Genomic DNA, 23,643 nt, shown 5'->3' on the forward strand with positions numbered 1-23,643 from the left:
TCCAGTAGCCGCGTTAGTCCCCCCCGGGCACCTCCGACAGGCCGATCTGGGCGAGGTCGTCGGCGAGGTGCGACAGGTACGCGGGCGTCGCGACGTCCGCGCGCGGCAGGTGCGGCAGGTGGCTCACCGTGGTGTCGAGGCTCGCGTCGACGTCGTCCCGGCGGATGACCGTGCTGCCGTCGGGCGCGCGCGCGAAGACGAGGTCCCGGTCGTCGTCGTCGTCGTCGCTGTCGCGCGGGTCCGCGGACACGGTGATGCCGAGCTGCGGCAGGTAGACGCGGCCCGGCGGCACGTCCGGCGGCGGCGGCGGGAACGACGACGGCGGCGGCGGCGGCGGCATGGCCGCCTCGTCGTCGTCGTCGTCGCCGACGGCGAAGCTCGGCGGGAACGACGGCGGCGGCGGCGGCGGCGCCGCCGCCGCGCCCAGGGCGTCGTCGTCGTCGGCCCTGGACGGCATGTAGACGCGCGTCGGCCGCTGCCAGGCCAGCGGCGGCGCGGGCTTGCAGGGCCGGCACTTGCGCACGTCCGGGTCGTCGTCGAAGGCCGCGGCGAAGGCCTCGGCGAAGGCCTCGGCGTCGCCCGCGCTCGCGAAGGCCTCGGCCTCGGAGAGGTCGCCGGCCGCGTCGAGGCCCTCGGTTGCCCCGGCGGGCAGCGCCGCGAGCAGATCGTCCTCGGGCTTCGCCGGATGCGCGTCGTGCTGGCGCCGCAGCTCGTCGATCTCGGCGATGACGGCGCCGTTGAGCGCCGCGAGGTCCTCGACGAGGCCGTCGTCGTCGAGGTCGAGGCCGAGGTCCGCGCTCCGCAGCGCGTCCGCGACCTGGCGCCGCGTCGCGACGCGGCGGCCGTCGACGTGGCGGCTCGCGAAGGCCGCGACGAGCGCCCGGTACTGGGCCGCGCGGAAGCCGTGTTGGCTTGCGAGGCGCAGGAAGAAGCCGCGCAGCGCGTCGTCGTCGACGTCGAGCACGCTGTCGGCGACGCGGTCGATGAGCACGTCGAACGGGTCGACGGCCGCCTCGTCGTCGCCGCCGTCGCTACCCGCCGCGTCCCAGTCGGCCATGAACGCCGCGTCCTCGTCCGTCCAGTCCAGCGCCTCGCCGTCGCCGAGGACGTCGATCGCCCCGGGCCGCGCGACGTCGATGCGGTCGGGCACGTCGTCGCCCTGCTCGAAGTCGAGCTTCGTCATTTTTTTTGCGTGCTGCGGCGCGCGCGGCTTCTTTTCGATCGGTGGCGGCGGCGCGCGCGCCGACGCGCGTTTGCGAGAGCGGGGGCGGTGCGATTCGCGTTTTGCGCTGCGCCTTACTCCTTACTCCATCGCCTTCCCTTGCGGCTTTTGCCTCAGGTATTTGCGGAACGTCAAGATCTTAAGAAGGAAGCCGGGCTTTGCTCCGCCAGTGGCGCCGGCCGCGCCCCGGCGTGCGCGGCAGGGTGGTACATCTTACTACAGGGAAATGGCGTTCCCCAGCCGTCACACCCACGTCGCGCCCAAAACCAAGGGGCGTATCCAACGCCATCGATGGTGGCGCGCACCGCCACCACGGACTTGTACGCCGCGGCAGCCCCGCGGGGACGAGGCCCGCGCGGTGGAATTTGGTCGACGCCAGAACCACCTCCGATGAGGGCACCGACGGTCAGGCTTACGCCTAGGGGTCATGGAAGGCCACTCCGACCACCAGAACGGGCTGCCGTGCGTCGGAAGCGCGGCCTCGGAGGTCTCCGTCCCCGGCCCGCGCGTACGTGTTTGGTACTCAAGCCAGCGAAACGGCTAGCCATTCGTCCCAATCCGAGCGCTTGTTTTTGTCACGTATAGCCACCGGGCGTCCCTGGCCGCACACCAATCCCCGGTAGTTTAGACGGGGGGTGCGTCGGCCATCGGACGCCGTCGCCGGAGCAAAGCCCGGCTTAAGAAGGTACTAGTATTCAAGCAAACGCGCTGCTCATTCCAGGTACGACCGATGGAGCTCGAGATGGAGCTCGAGGATGGCTACCAGCAGCAGGCGTCAACGTCGCGTCGCGGCCGTCCTATGGCCGCCGGGCAGCGGCGGCCCTCGTCGGGATCGTCGCCCTCTGCGGCGTCGCTGCGGCGTTCGCGCCGGCGACGGAAAGGCTGCCCCGACTCGCGTCGATCCCGGCGCAGCAGCGAAAGGAGCTGCGGGCGCGCGCCACGGCCTGGACGGGCGCCACGTCGGCGGCGAATGGCACCTGCGTCGAGGTGAAGGTGTCCCACTGGGGCCGCATCGTCCTCCAGCTCACGGACGACGCCACGCCGAAGACCGTCGCGAATTTCCTCGCGTACGTCGACTCGGGCTTCTACAACTCGACGATTTTTCACCGCGTCATCTCCAAGTTCATGATCCAGGGGGGTGCGGTCACCACCAAGTTCGTCGAGAAATCCACGCGCGCGGCGATCGTCGACGAGGCGGCCGCCGGCCTGCAAAACCTCGCGGGCACCGTCGCGATGGCGCGCTACTCCGCCGCGGACTCGGCCACCGACAGCTTCTACATCAACGTCGTCGACAACACGTATCTGGACTACAGCTCGACCTCCGACGGCTACTGCGCCTTCGGCGCCGTCGTCGCGGGCTTCGACGTCGCGGAGGACATCTCCAAGACGCCGACGCACACGTACGACGGCTGGTCCGACGTCCCCGTCGACGAGGTCGTCGTGTCGTCCATGGCGAGGACCGCGTGCCCCTAAAATGGAGGTCGCAATCGAACTTTGGGGTGTAGGTTGAACTTCATCTTGAACTCGTTGCCGCGCTCCTCGGTGGGCCTGCCTCGAGCAAGAACGGCCCTGTGCGTTGATGTTTGGTGTGTGGTTTGAGGCTGTTGAAAACGAGTGGTGTGTGGTTTGCAGGCATCGAAAATCGACGATCGGTGTGTGGTTTGGGGGCCACGAGTCGGCAGCAGCACGTTCGGCGCGCGTTCTCAGCCACAATGGTGTGTGGTTTGGGCTGCCAGCATTAGAGTGGTTTGTGGTGTGAGCTCGCCCAATCACATCACCGCACAGGGCCGTGCAAGAGCCTCCTCATCCCCTTCCATCGCCGCGCGCGCCGTCCGCGTCACACACCTTCGCGTCGAGCGCGTTTAAAACGCACAAGCATATATGAAGTTCTACTCCGTCGAGAACGAGCAACCGACGGAGCGCACGCTCCAGCAGGAAGCCAACCGTTTGGAGCACCTGCGGGCCAAGGCGGCGAAGCAGAAGAAGTACAGCCCGGCCTCGTGGTTTAGCGTCATCTTCAGCTACCGAGGCCGCGCGGCGCACCACATCCGGCACCCGCTCGCCTGGGTGCTGCTCGTGTCCGTCGTCGCCGCGCTCGTCAGCACGTCGCACGGCACGCGGAAGTGGACCGCGTGGCTGAAGCGCTTCGAGGCCGCCGAGGCGCTGCTGCGCATGGCGCTGTCGTTCCTGCTCGTCTTCCGCCTCGGCCGGAGCGCGACGCGCTACTGGGAGGTAGGTGTTCTTCTGCTTCTGCTTTTTTACCATGTTTTTTCTAGGCGCGTCAGAAGGCCGGCGCGATGATCGAGGTCTGTCGAACGTTGGCGTCGACGGCGCTGGCGCACATGGTCGTCGGCGGCGACCTCGACCGCGTGGAGCACCGGCTCCGGTGGCCCGCGAGCCCGCGCGCGGCCCGGGACGAGGCCAAGGACGAGCCGTGGATGTCGACGAGCTGCAGCCCCGCGTCGGCCGTCTGCCGCTGGGTCGTCGTCTTTCCCGTCGCTGCGAAGAACTACCTGCGAGCCGACCCGGGCGACGCCGCGGACCTCGAGGGCCTGCTGAGCGGGCCGGAGGTCGCGGCGCTCTTCGCGGCGCCGTGCCAGCCCCTCTTCGTCCTCGACACGATGCGATGTTTGGTCGTCGCGTGGGCCTCCGACGCCGTCGCCGCGGGCGGCCGGCCGGAGCTCGTCGCCATGAGTTTGCAGGCGCTCAATTCCAACGTCGACCGCCTCACGAGCACCTTCGGCGGCACAGATTCCGGCGTCCGACGCGTCCCGCGGACGTCCGAAACCCCCGTCGCGTCGCAGGCATGGAGCGCATCAACAACACGCCGCTGCCCTTCGTCTACGTCGCGCACCTCCGCACGTTCCTCCTCATCTACCTCACGCTGGTGCCCGTCGTCTTCTCGCCCGTCTGGCTCTGGGCGACGCCGCTGATGAGCTTCCTCGTCGCCTACGCGCTCCTCGGCATCGAGGCCGCGAGCGTCGAGTGCGAGCGGCCCGTCAGGGAATGCGCGAACCACATGCCCCTCGACGCGTTCGCCGCCGTCATCGCCGACAACGTCGGCCAGACCGTGCGCCACTCCGCGACGACGGCCCGGCGGCTCCGCGCGCGCGACGCCGCGGCGTAAGTTGTGGTGCAAAACGCGAGAGGAGCCGCAGTTCAACCGGAAAATTGGCCCGTATTTCGCGAGCTCCCTCGAGGCCTACCTAGGGCGCGCGCTTGTACGGCGTCGGGGGCAAGTTGCAGTGCACTCCTTGAAGGTGCCGCAATCCGGGCGCGATGGTCGAGAGCATGCTCCTCCTCGTAGCATTGGCGACGGCCGCCAATGCCTTCGGTCCCGTGCACCGCCACGCGAAAACGACGGCGCTCCGGTCGACGGTGGACGCGCGGCCCCTGGGCGGCATGGAGTCGCTCTTCGCGCCGCGCCGGTCGCTCGACACCTGCACGCTGCCGCCCATGGTGCACGCCTGCGCGGCCGTGCTCGACGCGGACCTCGACGCGGCGGCGCTGCGCGCGGGCCTCGAGCGCGCCGTGGGTCGCCACGGCATGCTGTCGCGGCGCATCGTCGGCGACGGCGCGCCGGAGCGCAGGGGCCCCCTCGGCGCGCCCGTGACGGCCGCCGTCTGGCGGAGCGTGCTCGCGCCCTTCGGCGACGACAACATGCGCGTCGGCCCGTCGACCTTCGCCTTCGCGCCCATGGCCGGCGCGACGGCGGCGAGCGTCGTCGCGGCCGCGCTCGAGGGCGACGGGTTCTCGCGGGAAGGGTGGCGCGCGGGCTTCGCGCGCGCGCTCGACGGCGGCCGCGGCGATGCCCTCTTCGCCGACGCAGATGGCGGCGACGCCTTCGCCTTCGACCTCGAGGCCGGCCCGCTCTGGCGCTGCAAGCTCTTCGAGGGCGGCGGCGAGAAGGCGATCGTCTTCGCGTTCGACCACTGCGTCAGCGATCAGCCGTCGGCGATGGCCGTCGTCAGCGACGTGCTGGACGGCGCCCGGGCCCACGTCGCCGGCGAGCGGTGCCCGGATGCGGACCTGGCGTCGCTGCCGACGCCGCCGTCGCTCGAGGACGACATCCTCGCGGGGGAGACGAGCCGCGGCTTCGTGTCCGAGGACCTCGGGGGCACGGGCCTCCTCGCGCTGGACAAAGGCTCGGCGCCCTACCTGTTCGCCAAGGCCTCGGAGCCGGCGAGCCTGGGCGCCCTCGCGGCGTCGCCGCACCTGCCGGCGCCGGACGAGCGCTGGGGCGACGGCGCCTACGCCGCGAAGGAGCGGAGAGCGGCGCTCGTCTTCGCGGGTCTGGACAAAGCGACGGTGGCGGCCCTGCGATCTTCCGCGCGGGCCGCGGGGACGACCGTGGGCTCGGCGCTCGCGGCGGCGGCCGCGCGCGCGTTCTCGCGGGTCGCGGCGGCGCCCGGAAACGTCAAGGTGCTCCAAAGTCTGGACATGCGGCGCTTCGCGGAAACTCCCGCGCCCAAAGACGTGCTCGCGTGCCACGCCGGGTCCATGGACCTCGTCCTCGACGCCCAGAGCGACTTCTGGGACGCCGCGCGCGCCGCGGGGTCCCAGCTCGCGGACTTCGAGGCGAAGGGCTTCGGGCCCCAGAGCGTGCGCGTCTTCGACTGGGCGACGGACGCGATGGAGATGACGCGCCTCGTGGAGCTCGAGGCCGACAACCCCTACAGCCTCGGGCGGGCCTACTGCTGCGGCGTGTCCAACGCGGGACTCTACGGCGGCGCCGACGGCGTGGCCCAGATGTACTACGCGACGTCGACGCGCTACGCCGGCGCGACGTTTCAAGCGTCGTGCGTCACGGTCGGCGGCGCGCTCAACTGCTGCTTCAACGCGCCGGAGCCCATCGCGACGCGCGCGAGCCTCGAGGCCTTCGCGAAGGCCTTCACCGAGGAGGCCGAGGCCGCGGCCTCCGGGTCGCCGCTCGCGCCGCCGGAGTTCGACCGCGCGCCGGACGACGGCGGGCCCAACGGTGTACTCGCCGTGCTCGGCGGCGCCGCGCTGGGCCTCGGTGCGCACGCGCCCGCCGTCGCGAACTTTGGCGCGGCGTTCCTGCGCGCCCAGGCGTCGGGCGCGGCGCTCGCGGCGCCCTTTGGGTTCTGGGTCTTCTTCGCGACGATGCACCCGCTCATCGGCGGCGCGGGCGTCGGGCTCGGCGAGCTCACCTGGGCCGTGCCCGGCTACGCGGGGCTCGACGCCGCGTCGCAGGACGCCGCGGGCCCGCCGCTCGCGTTCCTCGTCGCGTCGCTCGCGGCGTCGAACGCCATTTCCTCGACGCCTTTACTCCGCGCGGCGGCGTCGGGCCTCGCGAGCTTCGCGCTCTGCCTGACGATCAGCTCGGGCCTCGCCGGCACGTCCGGCGACAACGGGTCGCTGAACCTGGCCTTGGACGACGCGCCCGTCGCCGGCAAGGTGTTCCCGGGCGACGTCCGCGGCTGCCCGACCTACGCGGACGTGAGGCAAAAGTCCATGGACGGCTTCGACGTCACGAAATACACGGGCCGCTGGTACGAGCACGCCTACCACGACTGGACCCAGTTCGCGGAGGTCTACGACACGACCCTGGACATCGACCTCGCGGCCGACGGCAAGACGTGGGTCGACGACTTCGCCGTGAAAGGACCGTCGCCCGCCAAGGCGCCGCGGTCGTGGCGCGGGTCGCCCGTCGCCAACGGCGCGCACTACCCGCTCTACGGCACGCTGGACCCGTCCAAGCCGGGGGAGCTGCAGGAGAGCGGCTTCGGGAACGTGTTCCCGAACTACATCGTCGACGTCGTCCCGGACGGCCGGGGCGGCTACGGCGAGGCCATCCAGTTCCAGTGCCTGGAAGCCGGCGGCGTCCGCGTCTTCGAGGGCATCAACTTCCTCAGCCGGGACCGCGAGCTCGCGCCCGGGGCCCTCGACGGCTTCTTCGCGCGCGCGGGCAGGGCCGGCCTCGCCAAGTACGGCGCCGTGCCCGAGCAGATGCACGTCGTCGAGCACGCGCCCGCGGACTTCGCCGACGTCGACAACTGGTGGCAGGCCGCCTGGCGGGCCATCGGCGTCGACAAGCTCCTCGCGCTCATCGCCGCGGACATCTGAACTTTAAGGTTTACCTGGCTACTAGTAGCCAAAGGGCAACCACTTCACCCTGAAGTTCAAGCCCTTGGCCTGCGGCAAATTATGGGGTGCTAGGGGGCGCGGAGAGAACCACCCGACCAGCTCACCGCGCCGCTTGTTTCGCCGCGCCGCTCGATCGTAAACGCGCGCGAGAGAGCGTCCCAACCAGCTCGCCGCGCCGCTTGTGTCGCCGCGCCGCTTGATCGTGTAAACGCACCATGAAGATCGTCCACAGCGACGACCTCGAGGCCCGCGAGGGCGGCTCCTTGACGGTCGTCATGGAGGAGTCCGACGACCTGTGGGTGCTCTACAACCTCGTGGACCCCGACGACACCGTGCGCTGCGGCACGCTGCGCAAGGTGAACAAGTCCGACAAGGCCGGCGCCAAGGCCGCGACGGAGAAGCGGCGCGTGACGCTGAGCGTGCGCGCCATCGCGTCGGAGTACGACGGCATCGCCGACGTCGTCCGCGTGTCCGGCGTCAACGTCGCCGAGAACGACTACGTGAAGATGGGCGCGCACCACACGCTCGAGGTCGGCGTCCGCACCAAGGTGACCGTGACCAAGGGCGCCTGGGCGACGCACCAGCGCGAGGCCGTGAAGCGCGCCGCGGACGCGGCGGCGACCGCGGAGCTCGTCGCTTTGCTCATGGACGCGGACCGCGGCGAGGCGCGGCTCTACGTGCTGACGGAGGCCCTCGTGAAATCCGCCGCGGCCGTCGACGTCGCCATGCCGAAGAACACGAAGGCGGCCTACGGCGCCAAGTCGTCCGACGCCGCGAGGTTGAAGTTCCGGCGCAAGTGCCGCGAGGCGCTCGCGGCCAAGGTCAACTGGGACGCGGTCAAGTGCGTCGCGATCTGCGGCAACGGCGGCAAGGACTTCCTCGCGTGGCTGCGGTCCGATGGTCTAGGCACGGACCTCGGCGCCGCGGCGACGGACGCGGGCGTCCCGGCGCTGAAGAAAAACGTCGCCGGCGGCGCGTTCTGCGTCGCGGGGCCGCAGATCAAGGAGACGCACAAGGACGCCCTGCGCGTCCTCTTAAAAGAGCCCGCGGTCAAGAAGCGCGTCGCCGACACGTCCGTCGCGCGCTTCTGCGCCGCCCTGGACGCCTTCGGCGACGCGCAGCGCCGGGACGCGGACCGCTGCCTCTTCGGCTCCGTCGACGCCGCGACGCAGGCCGCGGAGCGGGCGGCGCTCGCGACGCTGCTCGTCCTCGACGAGAAGCTCCGAGGCGCCGCCGTCGACGTCGACGCGCGGCGGAAGCACCTCGCGCTCGTCGAGGCGGCCGCGGCGTCGGGCGCCGAGGTGTTCGCGTTCCCGTCGCGCCACGTCGCGGCCGAGGGGCTCCGGGACCTCGGCGGCGTCGCCTGCGTGCTGCGCTACCCCTGCCCGGACCTCCAGGACGTCGTCGACTTCCTCCCGGACGCGCCGGGCCCGCCGGCGGCGCCGTCGGAGGCCGGCACCGTCGTCGCGCCGCCGCCGCCGCCGGCCGCGGCGCACGTCGAGACGAAGAAGAAGGCGCCGCCGAAGCCGCCGGCGAAGAAGAAGGCGGCGCCCAAGCCCAAGGTCGTCCACGACGACGACTACGACGACGGCTACGACGACCGCTACGACGGCTACGATTACTAAAACGTCGATTCAAGGTCCCTAGCTGCCCACGAGCATCGTGTTGAGTCCGGCGACGGCATCCTCGAGGATGTCGCGCTGCCCGAGGCGGTAGAAGGCCGCGGACGCGGCGTGGCCGCCGTCGTCGTCGGCGGCGGCGGCGTCGGCTGCCGACGACGCCACGAAGGGCGCGAGGCGCGCCCTGAGCGTGGCGAGGAGGAGCTCGACGGCCTCGACGTCGACCTCGGGGACCGACGCGTCCGAGTCGGACGACGACGTCGCGTTTCGCGGGTCTGCGAGCGCGCGCCAGAGCCGGGCCGGGACCGCGCCGCCCCGGAGGAAGAAGAAGGGTCCGAGCCGCCGCGCGTCGCCGCCCTCGACGGCGACGTTGAGCACGAGGCCGACGCGGTCGTGCGGGTTCCCGCGCCGCGCGAAGCCGTGGGCGACGAGGAGCTCGTCGTTCGCCTTGTCGCCGTAGTTGTTGAAGACCTCCGCGCCCGCCGCGACGCCGGCCGCGCCGGCGACGAAGACGACGGCGTCGCCGCCGCCGCGCCACTCGATGTCCGTCCCGCCGGAGTGGTTCAGGAGGTCGAAGAACGGCAGCAGCACGCCCGGCGCGCCCGCCCGCGGCGCGCCCGCGTCGAGGAGCCGCGGCGGGAAGCGCCGCGACAGGTAGCAGCCGCGCGCCCACGCGAGGTCGGTGAGGGTGACGGAGTGGCGGGCGTCCAGCGCCGGCACGACGCGCGCGTGCTCCGCGGCGAGCGCGGCGGCGCCCGCGGCGACCGCCGCGCCGACGTCGGTGCCCGCGAGCGCCTCCCGGTCGGCCTCGGACCAGCTCGCGCAGTCGGGGGCGACCGCGGGGAGCGACGCGAGGTAGGGGTGCGACGCGTGCGAGCGGTCCCGCCGGCCCGACGCCATGTCCAGCCACAGCACGAACTCGGGCGACGGCGGCGGCGAGAGGCGCGCGCACGCGACACCGACGGCCGCGGCGGCGCTCGCGCCGACGCTCAGCGCGACGGACGCCGGCACGCTCGCGATCACGCCCCCCGGTGCGACGCCGCCCTCGCCGCTGAACACGCCCGCGCCGTCCGCGGACACGCCCACGCGCAGCGCACCAAGACCCGTGGCGCCAGACGCCGTCAGCCAGGCGCACATGCGAGCGACGCGCGCCAGGCGCTCTTCGCTGCCATCGTCGTCGGCGTCGGACCGCTTCCGCTTGGGAACTGTGCGGTCACCATCGTCGTCGGCGTCGGACCGGGCAGGTGCCTTTTCCATTGCGTGCAGCGGATGAGTCAAGCTTGAACTTCAAGTTGAAGACTTCCTGATATCATGTTGCATCGTCGGAGGCGTCGCCGACTCGGCTTAAGGCGTCGTCGGGTGTAAGAGAGGTATGGAAATAGTTGCAAAATAGTTTGTCCCGGCCGGCGAAATACGTTACGCTACGACGCGTGCGATTACGAACCGGCGCCTAGCGCGACGCGACGGCGTTCCTCTCGGCGATGAGCTTCCGCGACGTCGCGTGGACGTCGTCGACGAAGGCGTTGACGAGGCCCTGGTCCTCCTTGCCCATGAGGCCCTCGCCGAGGTTGGCGATGAGCTTGTCCGGGCCCAGCGCGCGGAGCATGGCCTCGAGCTCGTCGTGGAGCTTCGCCTCCGAGGACCCGTCCGCGAGGAGGAGCTTCGGGTCGAGGTTGCCCTGGAGCACCTGGCCGGCGCCCAGGGACGACCGCGACGCGGCGCGGTCCGCCGCCGTGTCGAGGGTGATGACGTCGTAGCCGAAGCTCTGCAACTTCGCGTTGACGCCCGCGGGGTCCTCGACGCCGCGCGCGAAGACGAGCAGCGGCACGTCCGGGTGCCGCGCCTTGAGCTTCGTCGCCAGGCTCTCGAGGTGGGGTAGGGCCAGCACCTCGAAGTCGTGGCGGCCCAGCGTCATGCCCATGGCCTCGAAGACCTGGAGCGCGTGCGCGCCCGCGTCCACCTGCGCGGACATGTACTCGACCACGAGGTCCGTGTAGGCCTCGAGCATGGCGTGCGTCTCGTCCGGGTTCGCCCGGGCGAAGTCGATGCCCGGCGGCTGGTTCCGGCTCGAGCCGCCCACGGTGTAGAAGAGGAGCGTCCACGGCGCAGCGGAGAAGCCGAGGAGCGTGCGATCCAAGTCCTCCGCGAGCTGCGCGGACCGGATCTCCGACACGGCGCGCGTCACGTGGTTGAGCCGCTTCGCCACGAGCGCCGCCGGGTCCGCGGCCGCCTTCTTCGCCGCCTCGAGGAGCGCGGGGCCCGTGGTCAGCGGCTCGGGGACGACGATGCCCCTGCCGCCGGGCATCTCGACGCGGACGTCCAGCGCCTGGGGCACGACGAGGATGTCGCTGAAGAGGATGGCCGCGTCGACGCCGTAGCGCCGCAGGGGCTGGAGCGTCACCTCGGCGACGTCCAGCGGGTCGTCGAGGAGCTGGAGGAAGTGCTTGCCCGTCTTTTCCTTGTAGGCGTTGTACTCCGCCATGTGGCGGCCCGCCTGGCGGAAGAGCCAGACCGGCGCCTCCTCGACGGCCTCGCCCCTGGCGAGGCGCAGCAGGAGGTCATTCTTCGGCGGCGCGAGGGCCAGCGCCGCGGGCAAAAGCAGGACTGCGGCGAGCATCATATGCATAAGCTCCAGCTCTCCTGATCATCGATCTTCAAGCAGTGGCTGCTACTGCAAGCGATGCGCCCGGCCTGGCGCGCGCCCGGGCCATCGGTCGGGTATGTCGGTGGCTAGTCCGACGCTGGAAGCCTCGGCTTCGGGTCGTGAAGGCATGTAAGCGTCGTTAGCCACGGCGCGCGCGCGGGCGCGAGACGACCGCGCGCGCGATTCGCACCGGCCGCAACTCGTCCTTCGGAGCGCACAGCTGCTGCGAGACGGAAGCGAGCGCCGTCTGGCACTTCTCGCATGTGTAGGCGGTTGCCCAGTGAGGATCCCTCGCTTGAAGGTCATGTTGCCTTCAATGTCTTTGCGAGAGCTTCTTGCCGCAAGCGATGGCGCGAGAGACCAAGCACGACGAGGTAGCAGTAGATGACGACTCGTCCGACGGCGACGAGCCGTGCCTCGCCTACATGTTCGACGGCGCCGCGGCGACGGAGGAGCGGACGCTCCAGCTCACAAAAGACATCGCCGTGCGCTACTACTGCCTCGAGGCGAGCGAGGACGCGGCGAAGACCGCGCACATCAGCGGCCACTCGGCCTGGCCCGCGGCGGCGACGCTCGCGAAACGCGTCGTCGAGGACTGGGACCTCCTGCCGCATCGCTCGGCCCTCGAGCTCGGCTGCGGCTGCGGCGTCGTCGGCCTCGCGTGCGCGGCGCTGGGATGCCAAAGGGTGGAGTTCACGGACCGCGACGAGGGCGCGCTGAAGCTCGCGCGCCGCGCCGTCGAGCTCCAGGGCTTTTCCGGGTGCACGGCGGCGCGGCGGAGCTGGGGCGCGGCCGAGTTCGCCGGCGAAAGGTTCGACCTCGTCGTCGGGAGCGATTTGATCTACGACCCGGGCGTCGTGGGCCCGCTCGTTGCGGCGGCGGCCGCGGCGCTCGCGGACGGCGGCTGCTTCCTGCTCTCGCAGAGCTTCGCGCTCGGCGACGAGTCGACGGCGGCGCTCAAAGGGGCCTGCGCGGCGCGGGGCCTCCGCCTCGAGCTCGTGGAAGAAGACGGCGCCGCGACGTTCTGGCGCGCGCGGCGGCGCGAGAGCGTGTCCGCCATCGCCGCGCGGTGCCCGGCCTTCGAGCTCGCGCCGCTGCGCTTCCTCGTCTGCTGGCGGGGCGTCCTCGCGCTCGCCTTCGAGGGCTGGCCGCTGCCCGTCGAACGGCTGAAGCGGAATTTGGACGGCGCGCTCGGCGACGCGCTCCCGGCGGAGAACCCGGGCTCGAAGTGGCCCAAGGTCTCCCTCGCCGCCGTCGTCGACGGCGCGGCGCCGCTGTCGCCGGCGGACTACGAGGCCCTCGACGGCGTCCTCCGGAGCCACGAGCTCCCGAACTCGCGCTGGGCAGTAGAAGCGCTGGCGATGACGCTCTACGCGCAGCCGTCGCACGAGTTCGTCCTCGACGCGAAGCGCATCGCCCTCGGCCTGCCGGGCCGCGACGCCGCCGCCGTCTCGGAGGCCGCGCGTTCGTCGGCTGCCGCGGTCGTCGCCGAGACAGCGGAGCCGTCCTACGTCGACCAGGCGAACCTCCCCGGCGGCGCGCCGGAGACGTACCGCGCCGTCGACCGCGGCGCGTCGCTCGTCGCCTTCCTCGACGACGCGGCGCTGCGCGCGGCCGTCGACGCGCTCCGCGTCAAAGTCGACGCCGCGTTCCCGGGTCGCTACGCGTGGTTCGACGCGGACGCGCGCCACTGCACGCTCCGGGCGCTGGCGTAATGTGGTCCCGTGGCAAGCTTTTCCCGCCGTGGACTCTCGGCACACTCGCTCGAATCGCAAAGTATACACAAGCGCGCGCCGACGGAGAGTCCTCCCGACGGCGCGCGACCCTCCAAACTCACCCGAGGGCGTTGAGGATGCCGCGGAGGCCCGGCGCGTAGTCGCGGGCCGTCGCCCAGTAGGCGTTGCCCTGGAGCACGTGATTCACGTCCGCAACGACGAACTTGTAGTCGTCTTCCCGGACGGGCTCGCCGTCGCCGTCGACGTTGAGGTGGCGCGCGCTCAGCGACGTCTCGAAGGTGTAGGTCTGGGGGAAGTAGGCCGGGTCGTCGCGGTCCTCGAAGACGAAGTCGAGCTGCACCGTGCAGCCGGACTCGCCCAGGATGCGCTGCTGCGTCGACTGCGAGTAGAGGAAGTCGTCGGCCTCGCGGCCGAGGACGACGAGGCAGTCGCCGAGCTCGAGGCGGTTGAGGTCGAGGTCCTTGGCCCGCGCCCGGTCCGGGCCCAGCACGAGCTTCACGTTCGAGAGCCGCGCGGCGCCGCGCGCCTCGCGGAAGAAATTACCAGAAGCGGACCGCTGCCGCACGCGGTCCACCTCGCCGTGGAGCTCGCCGTCGACGAGGCCCGCCTGGAGCAGCGCGTCGACGCCGATGCCGCCGTCCTCGTCCCTCACCAGGGCCTTGCTCACGTGCTGGGCGGCGACGGTGGCGCCCTCGATGACCGTCTCGGGACTGCTCCGCAGCGCGTGCTGGAACACGAAATCGGTCACGTTCGGTCGCAGCATGCTGTCGACGAGGCGGCGCGCGAAGGCCATGATTGCGTGCTTCGGCGGGCGGTGCTTGTGTCGTGCTTCGGCGGGCAGCGCTTGTGTCGTGTCCTCGTCAGAGCGGTAGCTCGTGCGGGCCAGCGTTGAGCGGCAACTCGAACTTCAATCCACCCGTGTTAACACACCTACATCCGCTCCTCGGTGCCCGGTTCGAGCCTCGCGTCGTCATCCGGCGCCACGACGTCGAGCCGCGCGGCGGCCACGTCCACGCGCCAGTCGCTGGAGCCGCCGCGCGCCGCCGACCCCGGGACGACGTCCAGCACGACCGGCGGCTTCGTCACCGCGAACCAGCCTACCAAGGGAACGAGTCGCCATCACCCGAAATCTCTCTAAGATCGTCACTGCCGCGGGACGCCGGAACCAGCCGTCCGTGTTCGAGCAGTTGATGAAGGTCGTCCCGCCGAGGACCGCGGTCCCGGGCCGGTTGTGCTGGTGGCCGAAGACGTGGTAGGCCGGCTTGAACTCGTCGACGAGCCGCGCGACGCGGCGGCTGCCCCGGCCGCCGTCCAACACGCCGACCGGCGGCCCGTGGGTGCAGAGCACGTCGACGGCCTTGCACGCGTGGAACTTTGCGAAATTCGCGCAGAGCGCGTCGCCGTGCGTCTTGCCCTGGAAGGCGCTGTTGCGGCTCCGCGCCGTGTTCGGGTTCGAGTAGGGCGACAGGAAGAGCCGCGCGCCGCCGACGTCGACGCCGCCGTGCGCCACGTACTCGACGCGCGGTCCCAAGAGCTCGGCGACGCGCGCCGGCGACGACGCCTCGAGCGTCCGGTCGTGGTTGCCGCCCGTGACCAGCACCCTTCCGTGGTCCTGCGCCGCGAGCCAAACCCCCAAACGCCGGAGCTGGGCCTCGCCGTCGCCGCGCGTCACGTCGGCGCGGAGCACGTCGCCGCAGTGGACGAGCGCGTCGCCGGGAGGGACCCGGAGCGCGTCGTGGTACGTGTGCGTGTCGGAGACGACGCAGAGCCGCACGGCGCCGGCGGGCTTCGCCGGCAGGTCCGCCGCGCGCACGACCGCCGCGCCGTCGCGCACGTAGACGACCTGCTCCTGGAGCAGGTCGCGCAGCCAGTACCGCAGGAAGAAGCGCCGCGCCGCCGTGTGGGCCAGCCAGAACTTCTTCAGGTAGGCGGCGTAGAACTCCGACGGCAGCGATTGCACGCGCGCGGACACGCGCGCGGCGCTCAGCAGCATTTTTGTCGCGAGGATGCCTCAATCGCGGCGCTCCTCCCGGTCGCGACGAAAAGCCACGTCGGAAGCCTCAAATCATTGCTGCTCCACGCCGCGACGAAGGCCGAGGATGGCCATGTCATCGAGCCGAGACTGCAACGAGCAGCACCGTTGGTTCAACCGTTGGTTCAACATGGGAGTTTTTCAGTGCCGCCGGAGCATGGCCAGGCGGCTTCGGTAGGTTTCTCGAGCAACAACGATGCGGCGGGGGTCGCGCGTGGGGTCGCGCGTCGGCGGGATGGACGGCGGCCTCATCGGCGTCGACGTCGACGGCGACGGCGTCACCGATTTCACGCTGCCGGTAACACCATCGATGGACCCGGACCACGAGCCCTTCGCCCTCGTGGACCTGTTCATGTCGCCGCACCGGCCGCTCGTGCCCGTCTGGGTGAACAACGTCGTGAGCATCACCGTCTACGCCGGCGCGCTCGCGCTCTTCTTCCTCGTGCTCCTGCAGACCGGTTCCGAGACGTACCGCGAGACGGAGATCTCGCAGCACGTCATGACCGGCGGCGGCCCCGGGAGCCGCACGGGCAAGCGCGACGTCGAGTGCCGGTGCCTGAGCAAGCTGACGGCGTCCCTGGACCTCGAGGACCCCGTGCTCGCCGACGGCGGCTCCTGGCGCGTCGTCAGCGACATCGCTCTGCCGAGCGCCGCGAACTGCGAGCGCCAGTTCGCGGACCTGCCCGTGGAGGACGCGCACGTCGTCGCCTACGACGGCGCGCGGGGCGACGCCTACGGCTTCTGCTACAGCGCGGCGGCGAACCGCACGTGGGCGCCGCTCGCGCGGACCGCGGCGGGGCCCTGCCGCGACGCGCTCGACGGGACGACGCCGTCCGCGGACGTGTCGAACATGATCGTCGTCAAGATGCGCGTCTGCCCCCAGGGCGGCCGGCGGCTCCAGCCGGGGTCGGGCAACGGGCCCACTGGCCAGGGCCAGGGCCAGGGCCAGGGCCAGGGCCAGGGCGCGCCGGGCGGCGGCGGCGGCGGCGGCTGCTACGACAACGCGACCGCGGCCGTCGCGGCCTGGAACGACGCGCGCGTCTTCGCGTCGTTCTGCCGCGAGTTCGAGGACCACCCGCCCTACATCTGCTCCTGGTACCGCTACTACGGCTACGCGCGCGTGCTGTCCATCGCCCACGGGTCCGTCGACTTCCTCCTCGTGCTCGTCGCCCTCGTCACGTCCTTCGCCGCCTGCGCGATCGGCGAGGGCGTCCACTCGAAGCGGAAGGGGGTCGGCCGCGTGGTCACGACGCTCGTCACGGGCCGGCGGCCGTCCAAGGTCGAGGCCATGGCGGACCCGGAGCCGCCGCGGACGGCCCAGCCGGGCGGCGACCTCGCCGTCACCGTGGCGCAGCTCCGGCGCGACCTCGACGAGACGCGGCGGCTCCTCGACGAGGTCCGCCGGGACCCGCGCCTCGCGGCCGCGGCGCTGCCGCCGATCAAGGGGCGGCCCCTCGCGGAGACCAGGGAGGGCCAGGACGCCGAGCTCAGCGACGCCCTCGCGAGCTTCTGCCCGCTGCCGCCGTCCGCGGTCGACCCCGCGTAATTGTTGGGCGGCAAGGGCGGCTGCGATCGGAATGCTTTTTTAGTACTCGGAGTCGCGCGCGCTGCGCCAGAACGTGAGCACGTGCACGAAGACGTCGTCGGGGATGCGGGGGTCGAGGAAGAGCCGGGCTTGCGCGCGCTCGCGGCACGGGGCCGTGCGGAAGTGCGTCGGCAGCTCGCGGCGGAGGGCGAGGAGCTGGTTTCGCGGCGCGGCGACGTACGCGGACCAGCCGCCGGCCGCGCGGACGTCCGCGAGGAACGCGGCCACGTCCGGGCAGTCGTCGAGGTGCGCGTCGGCCTCGGGATCGTTGCCGCTGTCGTCACGCGCGTCGAGCGACGCGCCGCGGCTGAGGAGCAGCTTGCACATTTTGACGACGTCTACGGCGTACGGGCTGCTGGCGACACAGTGGAGCGCGGTACTCGAATAGTGACTGCGCGCATCGACGTGAGCGCCGGCGTCCAGCAGGAGGACCGCAGCTTCGCATCGGCCGAAGTCAGCGGCGACGTGCAGCGGCATCCACCTCCCGATGCCCATCACCGCTTGCACTTCCGCGCCGTTCTCAAGGAGCCATCGAACAACCGAACGGTACCCAAGCTCACATGCGCGATGCAGGCGCGTGGCCGAATCATAATCAGGATCGAAGTCATTGATGTCGCCGCCAGAGCGGACCCACGCCTGCGCTTCGTCGAGAAAGGCCTGTTCCTCGGAGCTGACCATCGTCTTCGCGTAGGCGACGTCGTCGTCCGAGTCCGCGCCGCCGCCGACGTCGGCGAGGGCGGCCGCGGGCCGGCTCGGCGCGCCGCCGTCCACCGCGGGCGGCGCGCCGCCGCGGCTCTTCTTCGCGCGGCGGCGCCGCCGCCGCGCGGAGCTGACCATCGTCTCGACCCGGGCTTCTAAAAGCGCGCATTGAAGCATCAATAAACAGTTTCCTTGCCCCGACCGAGGTGGCAGCCGCTGGAGCGCGGCGCCGCCCTTCTCTTCCGGCAGGATGGGGGCCTCCTCCGCGGAGACGACCCGGCGGCGGCTGGACGGCTGGCGCTCTGGACCGCCAAGGACGAGGCCGCGTGCGACGCGTGGCGCGAGGCCAAGGCCAAGAAGTACGAGGCCGGCGACGAGAAGCTTCTAGCCAAGTACGCCGACCGCGGCGCCTTCGACGCCTGGCTCGACAAGCAGTGCCTGTCCACGAAGAACCAGGCGCTGTGGAAGCGGACCAAGGCCGCGAAGCGCGCCGCGGGCGCGGACGCGTCGAGCCCGCCGCCGCCCGACGAGAAGCCCAAGCTCGACGCCAAGATCGCGCGGAAGCTCCTCGACGGCTGCCTCGCGGCCATCACCGTGCCCGCGACGAAGGAGAAGCTCGTCAAGATCGTCGAGGACATCGAGGGTACGGGCGACGAGTCGCAAAAGGGCATGCTCCGCATGGTCAAGCTCATGCCCGTCGTCTCCGAGATCCTCGCGCCCGTGCTCGACGACCACGGCTACGCCAAGGACGACCTCATGACCGTCGCCATGCAGCTCCAGGGCTTCGCGGCCGAGGACCCGACCATCGGCGTCGACACGATGAAGCTCATCAAGGCCGTCCAGGGCGACCTCTCCGACTTCGTCTAGGCGACTTTAAAAAGGTTTGCTCATCAGGGCCGTCCAGGGCGACCTCTCCGACTTCGTCTAGGCGACTCTAGGAAAAAACGGTTAGTCCCGGCCGAAGAACGACGCGAGCGCGGCCTTGGCCTTCTTGAGCAGCTTCCGCGCGCCCTTCTTCCGCTTCTTCGGCGAGTCGAGGCCGTCGAAGAGCGCGAACGCGGGTTTGTAGCCCGCGCAGTCGACGTCCGGCGCGTCCGCGTCGACGCAGACCGCGGGCGTCTCGACCGTCGCCGCGTAGACGCACGTCGACGGCTCGTCGACGTCCAGGATGCCCGTCTCGGCGCCGCAGACGAGGGTCACGGCGAGGGACTGGCTCGGCCCGTTCCAGCAGTGCTCGCCGTGCTCGTAGACGAGCGTCGCGGTCACGTTGTTCGCGTGTTTCGTCGACCGCTGGTAGTCGCCGAGGCGCGTCGACCCCTGCTTGGCGCCCTTGAAGAAGCAGACCTCGTACTTGTAGCCCGAGAACTTCTTCGAGATGCACGTCTCGCGCAGCGGCCACAGCGCGGAATCGCGCCCGTAGCGGTCGTCGTCGCCGAGCGCGTCGCGCGCCTTGTCGAGGCGCCGCTCCTTCCGTCGCTGCTCCTCCTCGAGGTCCCGGAGCGCGCCCTCGAGCTTCTTCAACGCCTTCTTCTGCGCGGCGCTGACGTAGCCCTTGTCCGGGTCCGCGTGGCCGTCGACGTCGAGCCGCGGGTCCGCCGGCTCGTAGCTCTTCCCGTAGTCGAAGTCGTCGTCGTCGTAGCGCCGGCTCTTGTAGTCGTCGTCGGGGAAGACGTCGTCGGGGATGTCGCCGTACTCGTCGTCGGGGAAGTCCTCGTCGTCGAGGCCCGCGAACGAGTTCGACCCGTAGTCGCCGTCGCCGTAGTCGTCCCTGAAGTCGTAGTCGTCGCCGTAGGCGTCGTAGTCCTCGCCGCCGCCGTCGAGCTCCACGGTCTGCTCGTACTCCGGCGCGGGCTCGTCGAGCGCCGCGTCGGCGTCCGCGTCGGCGTCCGCGTCGGGCCGCTCGGGCTCCGCCTCGGAGTCTGCCGCGGCGTCCGCCTCGACGGCCTCCGTCCCGGGCTCGGGCGCGGCCTCCGATTCCGCTTCGGCCTCGACGGCCTCCGCCTCGGCGCCCTCCGCCTCGGCGCCCTCCGCCTCGACGCCCTCCGCCTCGACGGCGTCGGCATCGGGCTCGGGCGCGGCCTCCGATTCCGGTTCGGCCCCGACGGCCTCCGCCTCGGCGCCCGCCGCCTCGGCGCCCTCCGGCTCCGGCTCGGCGGCCTCGTCGGCGGCCTCGGCCTCGAGGGCCTCGGCCTCGGTGGCGGGCTCGTCGGCCGCCGGCTCGGCCTCCGCCTCGAGCGCGCCGAGGCCCCCCAGGACCTGGCGCACGGCGCCCGCGCAGGCGGCCTCGGAGTAGGTGCCCCGCTCGACGATGCGGCTGTAGAGGTCGCCGCCGCTGCAGAGCTCGAGGACGAGGACGCACTTGGGACCTCCCGCGTCGCACTCGAAGGCCTCGAGGAGCCGCACGACGTGGGCCGTCGCGCACTCGCGGCCGACGCGGCGCATGAGCTCGAACTCGCGGCAGGCGACGCGCTTCTCCTTGGACGTGCGGAACGGCAGCGCCTTGCCCGCGCGCCGCGCGCCGTCCTCGCCCGCGACGAGGCGCACGACGCCCTGCGCGCCGCGGCCCAGCACCGCGCCGAAGCGGTAGCCGGACCCGACGCGCGCCGTCGCCGCGCAGGACGACACCGCGGCGACGAAGGCGTCGCGCGCCGCCGCCGCGGGGAAGCGCAGGTGCGCCGCGGCGTCGGCCGCGACGACGGCCGCGGCGAACCCTCCGCCGAAGAGCCGCCAGCCGTCCGCGCGCGCGGCGCAGGCCCCGCCGATGCGGAAGTCGCGGAGCACGCGGACGGCGCTCTCGGCGCCGGTCACGGGCGCCTCGACGCGCACGCGGCCCTGGCGCACGCGCACGACCGCCGGCAGCCACTCGCCGACGTAGGACTCGAGCAGGCCCGCCTCGCCCTGCCACCACTCGACGTCGTCCGGCGCAAAGTCCGCGAAGCGGTGGAAGCGAGCGGACATGGTGGTTGTCGTTGCAGGTCGCTAGCGTGGATTACGAGAGCGTGCGCCGCGCATTGCGCGCGCTCATTGCAATACTGCTCAGAGCTTCACAGCAACATGCTCTGGAATGCATGATCAACGTGGGCTAAATGTCACGCGCGCGGGCGCTCGTGCTTTGTCGCTGCTCTAGATCTGGAGAGTGCGGTGCAAAGGCTCCATGGGCGCGAAAGAAGCTTGGCCTCCCAGTCTATGATCTTCTTAATATTGCACTCAGATTTATTTCCAGGCGCAAGGGCCTCCTGCGTTGTAAATGAACTTGGCCCAGTCCGGGCACGACTGAAGACCTGAGTCAACGAACGCGTCCCCCATATCAGACACCTGCGACGCGTCCCAGGCGTCGATGTCCTGGCTGAAGGCGGAGGCGTTTTTGAACATACTGTTCATGTTGCCATTCTTCGACACGTCCCAGTCGCCGATGTCCTGATTGAAAGCAACGGCGTTAATAAACATCCAGCGCATGTCCGCCGCCTTTGCCACATCCCAGGCGCCAATGGGCTGATTGAAAGCGACGGCAGTGTTCAACATATCTTGTGTATAAAACACCTTCGACACGTCCCAGTCGCCGATGGGTTGGTTGAAGGCGGCGGCGGGTCCAAACGTCCCGTATGTTCTCGTCACCTTCGACGTGTCCCAGTCGCTGATGTCCGCGTTGAAGGCGGAGGCGCCTCGGAACAGGGAGTCGATGTCGGTCACCTTCGACACATCCCAACCTTTGATGTTCGCGTTGAAGGCGGACTTCAACGCGTTGTTGAAGAACGTCGCGGACATACGGGTCCAGCTCCCATAAACAGAAGCAACATCGTCGGAAATCCGGAAAAGTACATTTACGGCCGCTACGACGCCGGGGACGCCTGGTCTTACCCCGGGGACGCAGAGCCGAAGCCAGAGGCGTCGACGGACGCCATTTGCGCCGTCGGCCCCGGCCCCAGTCGGTCGGCCGGCCGGCCGGCCGTCGTCGTCGTCGTCGTCGTCGTCGTCGTCGTCACGCGCGCGCGCGTGGAGATTATAGCGGAGAGCAAGTCCATGGCTTCCTCGGACATGTTCTAGACCACCTCCATGAAGCCGCGCAGCGCCCAAGCACCGGTTTTGGTCTGGAGCGCCTCCTTGCCGCGCGAAGCGCGGGAGAAAAAATTCGGCGGGATCCAGCGCGCGTAGCGGTCCAGAACCGGCGCAGCTGCACGTGTCGCTCGCGCACGGCGTGCAAGCGATCGCGCCCTCGCCGGAAAATGAGGCCGCTCCGCGCAGCCGCCGCCGCCGCAGACGCCGCTGCCACAGAGTCGCCGCACCCGCCCCGCGCGCAGCGCGGGAGAAAATTTCGACTTCGTCGCTGGCCAGAGCGCAGAAACGACCCTCGCGAATGGGTGTGAGGTCAGGCACGCAGCGCAGCAAGTCCACCGCGCGCAGCGCGCTGAGATGGTAGCTCCATCCTCTCAACTACGCTGTGGTATTTTTCGTCCGCACACCGTCGCCGGGGGTAAAAAAAAAGTACGGTGGTCGATTCGGGCATGGGGCGCCGCCCGAAGCCCAAAACCGGTACCGTACCAAAAATCGGCGTCTAGGAACCCTCTGCGGACGCTGGATTCGCCCCCGCATAGAGGTCCTACGTATAATCCGTATAGCGCACGCGTTTATGGGAGCTGGACCCATACGCGTCACCGACGACACGTCCCAGTCGCCGATGGGTCTGTTGAAGGTGGGAGCGTCCCAGAACGTGCTGCTCATGGTTGTCACCTTGGACGTGTCCCAGTCGCCAATGTCCGCGTTGAAGGCGGCGGCGTCCTTGAACGTTCCGTAAAGGGTCGTCACCGACGACGTGTCCCAGCCTCCGATGGGCGCGTTAAAGGTGGAGGCTTCGTAGAACGCGCTGTCCATGGTCGTCACCTTGGACGTGTCCCAGTTGCCGATGTCCTGGTCGAAAGCGGCGGCGTCGCGGAACGCGTAGCGCAAGTTCGTCACCTTCGACGTGTCCCAGGCGCCGACGTCCTGGTTGAAGGTGGCCGCGTATCCGAAGGTTCGTGTCATGTCCGTCACCTTAGACGTGTCCCAATCGCCGATGTCCGCGTTGAACGTCTCGTCCGTGCTTGTACAGTCCGCCCAGTCAGCGCGCCCGTCCATCCAGCCCTGCCGCACGCAAAACTGTAGGGACATGTCCGTGACCTCCGACGTGTCCCATTCGCTGATGTGCGTGTATTTGGCCTCCGCGCTCGTCGAATTGTCGAGCCACTCGCCGACCGCGGTCCTGAGGTCGTCGTCCGTCGGAGAGTACGTCGCGTCGATGCCGTCGCACGTCGCGCTGGCCGGGCACTCGAGGCACTCGTTGTCGTCGACGTACTTGAGGTCGTCGCACTCCGTCGCGTTGGCGCCGTCGCACGTGAAGCCGGTCGGGCACTCGAGGCACTCGTTGTTGGGTCAACTTCCCAATAAGCGAGGCAGACCGGTCGTTAATCGGGAAAAGTACAATTACGGTCGCTACGACGCCGGGGACGCCTGGTATTACCCCGGGGACGCAGGGGCCGAAGCCGGAGGCGCCAATGGACGCCATTTGCGCCGTCGGCCCCGGCCCCGGTCGGTCGGCCGGCCGGCCGGTCGTCGTCGTCGTCGTCGTCGTCGTCGTCGTCGTCGTCGTCGTCGCGCGCGCGCGCGTGGTTCCTAGAGGCAGTTGAGGATGCGCTCGTGCGTGTCGATCGACACGGTGTACTTGCCCTTCTTCTTCGTCGTGAACTTGAGGTTCTGGAGGCGGACGGTCCCCGCGACGTGGAGCAGGTGCGGCGCGGCGAGGAGCGTGTAGGTGCGCTCGGAGCCCGCCCGCAGCTGGTACCACTTGATGGGCACGACGAGCCAGCCCGCCTCGAACTGGTCCGTGGCGTGGACCATGTTCTCCGGCACGGCGAAGGCCGCGCCCGTCGGCTTGCAGAGCCAGTACGCGTCGTCCTTGTAGGTCGGGTCGTCCTTGGCGGGCCGCACCGCGAGGAGCTCCTCCTTGTCGATGATCGCCGCCCAG

At 70.5% G+C, this 23,643-nt stretch overlaps 6 protein-coding genes across 6 annotated transcripts; 4 read left to right on the top strand and 2 right to left on the bottom strand.

The window, feature by feature from the left end:
- Positions 1 to 2,227: 2,227 nt before the first annotated feature.
- Positions 2,228 to 2,665, top strand: AURANDRAFT_16234 (hypothetical protein; the record flags this gene model as incomplete). The annotated part of the gene is made up of 1 exon (XM_009036125.1): positions 2,228 to 2,665. A coding segment is annotated over one exon (438 nt), but the record flags the coding sequence as incomplete, so codon positions are not given.
- A 4,880-nt stretch (positions 2,666 to 7,545) lies between these two features.
- On the top strand, positions 7,546 to 7,869 carry AURANDRAFT_22353 (hypothetical protein; the record flags this gene model as incomplete). The annotated part of the gene is made up of 1 exon (XM_009036126.1): positions 7,546 to 7,869. A coding segment is annotated over one exon (324 nt), but the record flags the coding sequence as incomplete, so codon positions are not given.
- A 2,563-nt stretch (positions 7,870 to 10,432) lies between these two features.
- Positions 10,433 to 11,512, bottom strand: AURANDRAFT_12414 (hypothetical protein; the record flags this gene model as incomplete). Its single annotated transcript, XM_009036294.1, has 1 exon — positions 10,433 to 11,512. A coding segment is annotated over one exon (1,080 nt), but the record flags the coding sequence as incomplete, so codon positions are not given.
- A 428-nt stretch (positions 11,513 to 11,940) lies between these two features.
- On the top strand, positions 11,941 to 13,308 carry AURANDRAFT_62277 (hypothetical protein; the record flags this gene model as incomplete). Its single annotated transcript, XM_009036127.1, has 1 exon — positions 11,941 to 13,308. One exon carries the CDS (start codon positions 11,941 to 11,943, stop codon positions 13,306 to 13,308), a length of 1,368 nt encoding a protein of 455 aa, XP_009034375.1.
- A 2,249-nt stretch (positions 13,309 to 15,557) lies between these two features.
- AURANDRAFT_62278 (hypothetical protein) lies at positions 15,558 to 16,907 on the top strand (the record flags this gene model as incomplete). Its single annotated transcript, XM_009036128.1, has 1 exon — positions 15,558 to 16,907. One exon carries the CDS (start codon positions 15,558 to 15,560, stop codon positions 16,905 to 16,907), a length of 1,350 nt encoding a protein of 449 aa, XP_009034376.1.
- Positions 16,908 to 18,743: 1,836 nt separating this feature from the next.
- On the bottom strand, positions 18,744 to 18,893 carry AURANDRAFT_9520 (hypothetical protein; the record flags this gene model as incomplete). The annotated part of the gene is made up of 1 exon (XM_009035936.1): positions 18,744 to 18,893. A coding segment is annotated over one exon (150 nt), but the record flags the coding sequence as incomplete, so codon positions are not given.
- Between the last annotated feature and the right edge of the window lie 4,750 nt (positions 18,894 to 23,643).

This window comes from Aureococcus anophagefferens (assembly GCF_000186865.1).
Source record: "Aureococcus anophagefferens unplaced genomic scaffold AURANscaffold_4, whole genome shotgun sequence".
NCBI lineage: Eukaryota > Pelagophyceae > Pelagomonadales > Pelagomonadaceae > Aureococcus > Aureococcus anophagefferens.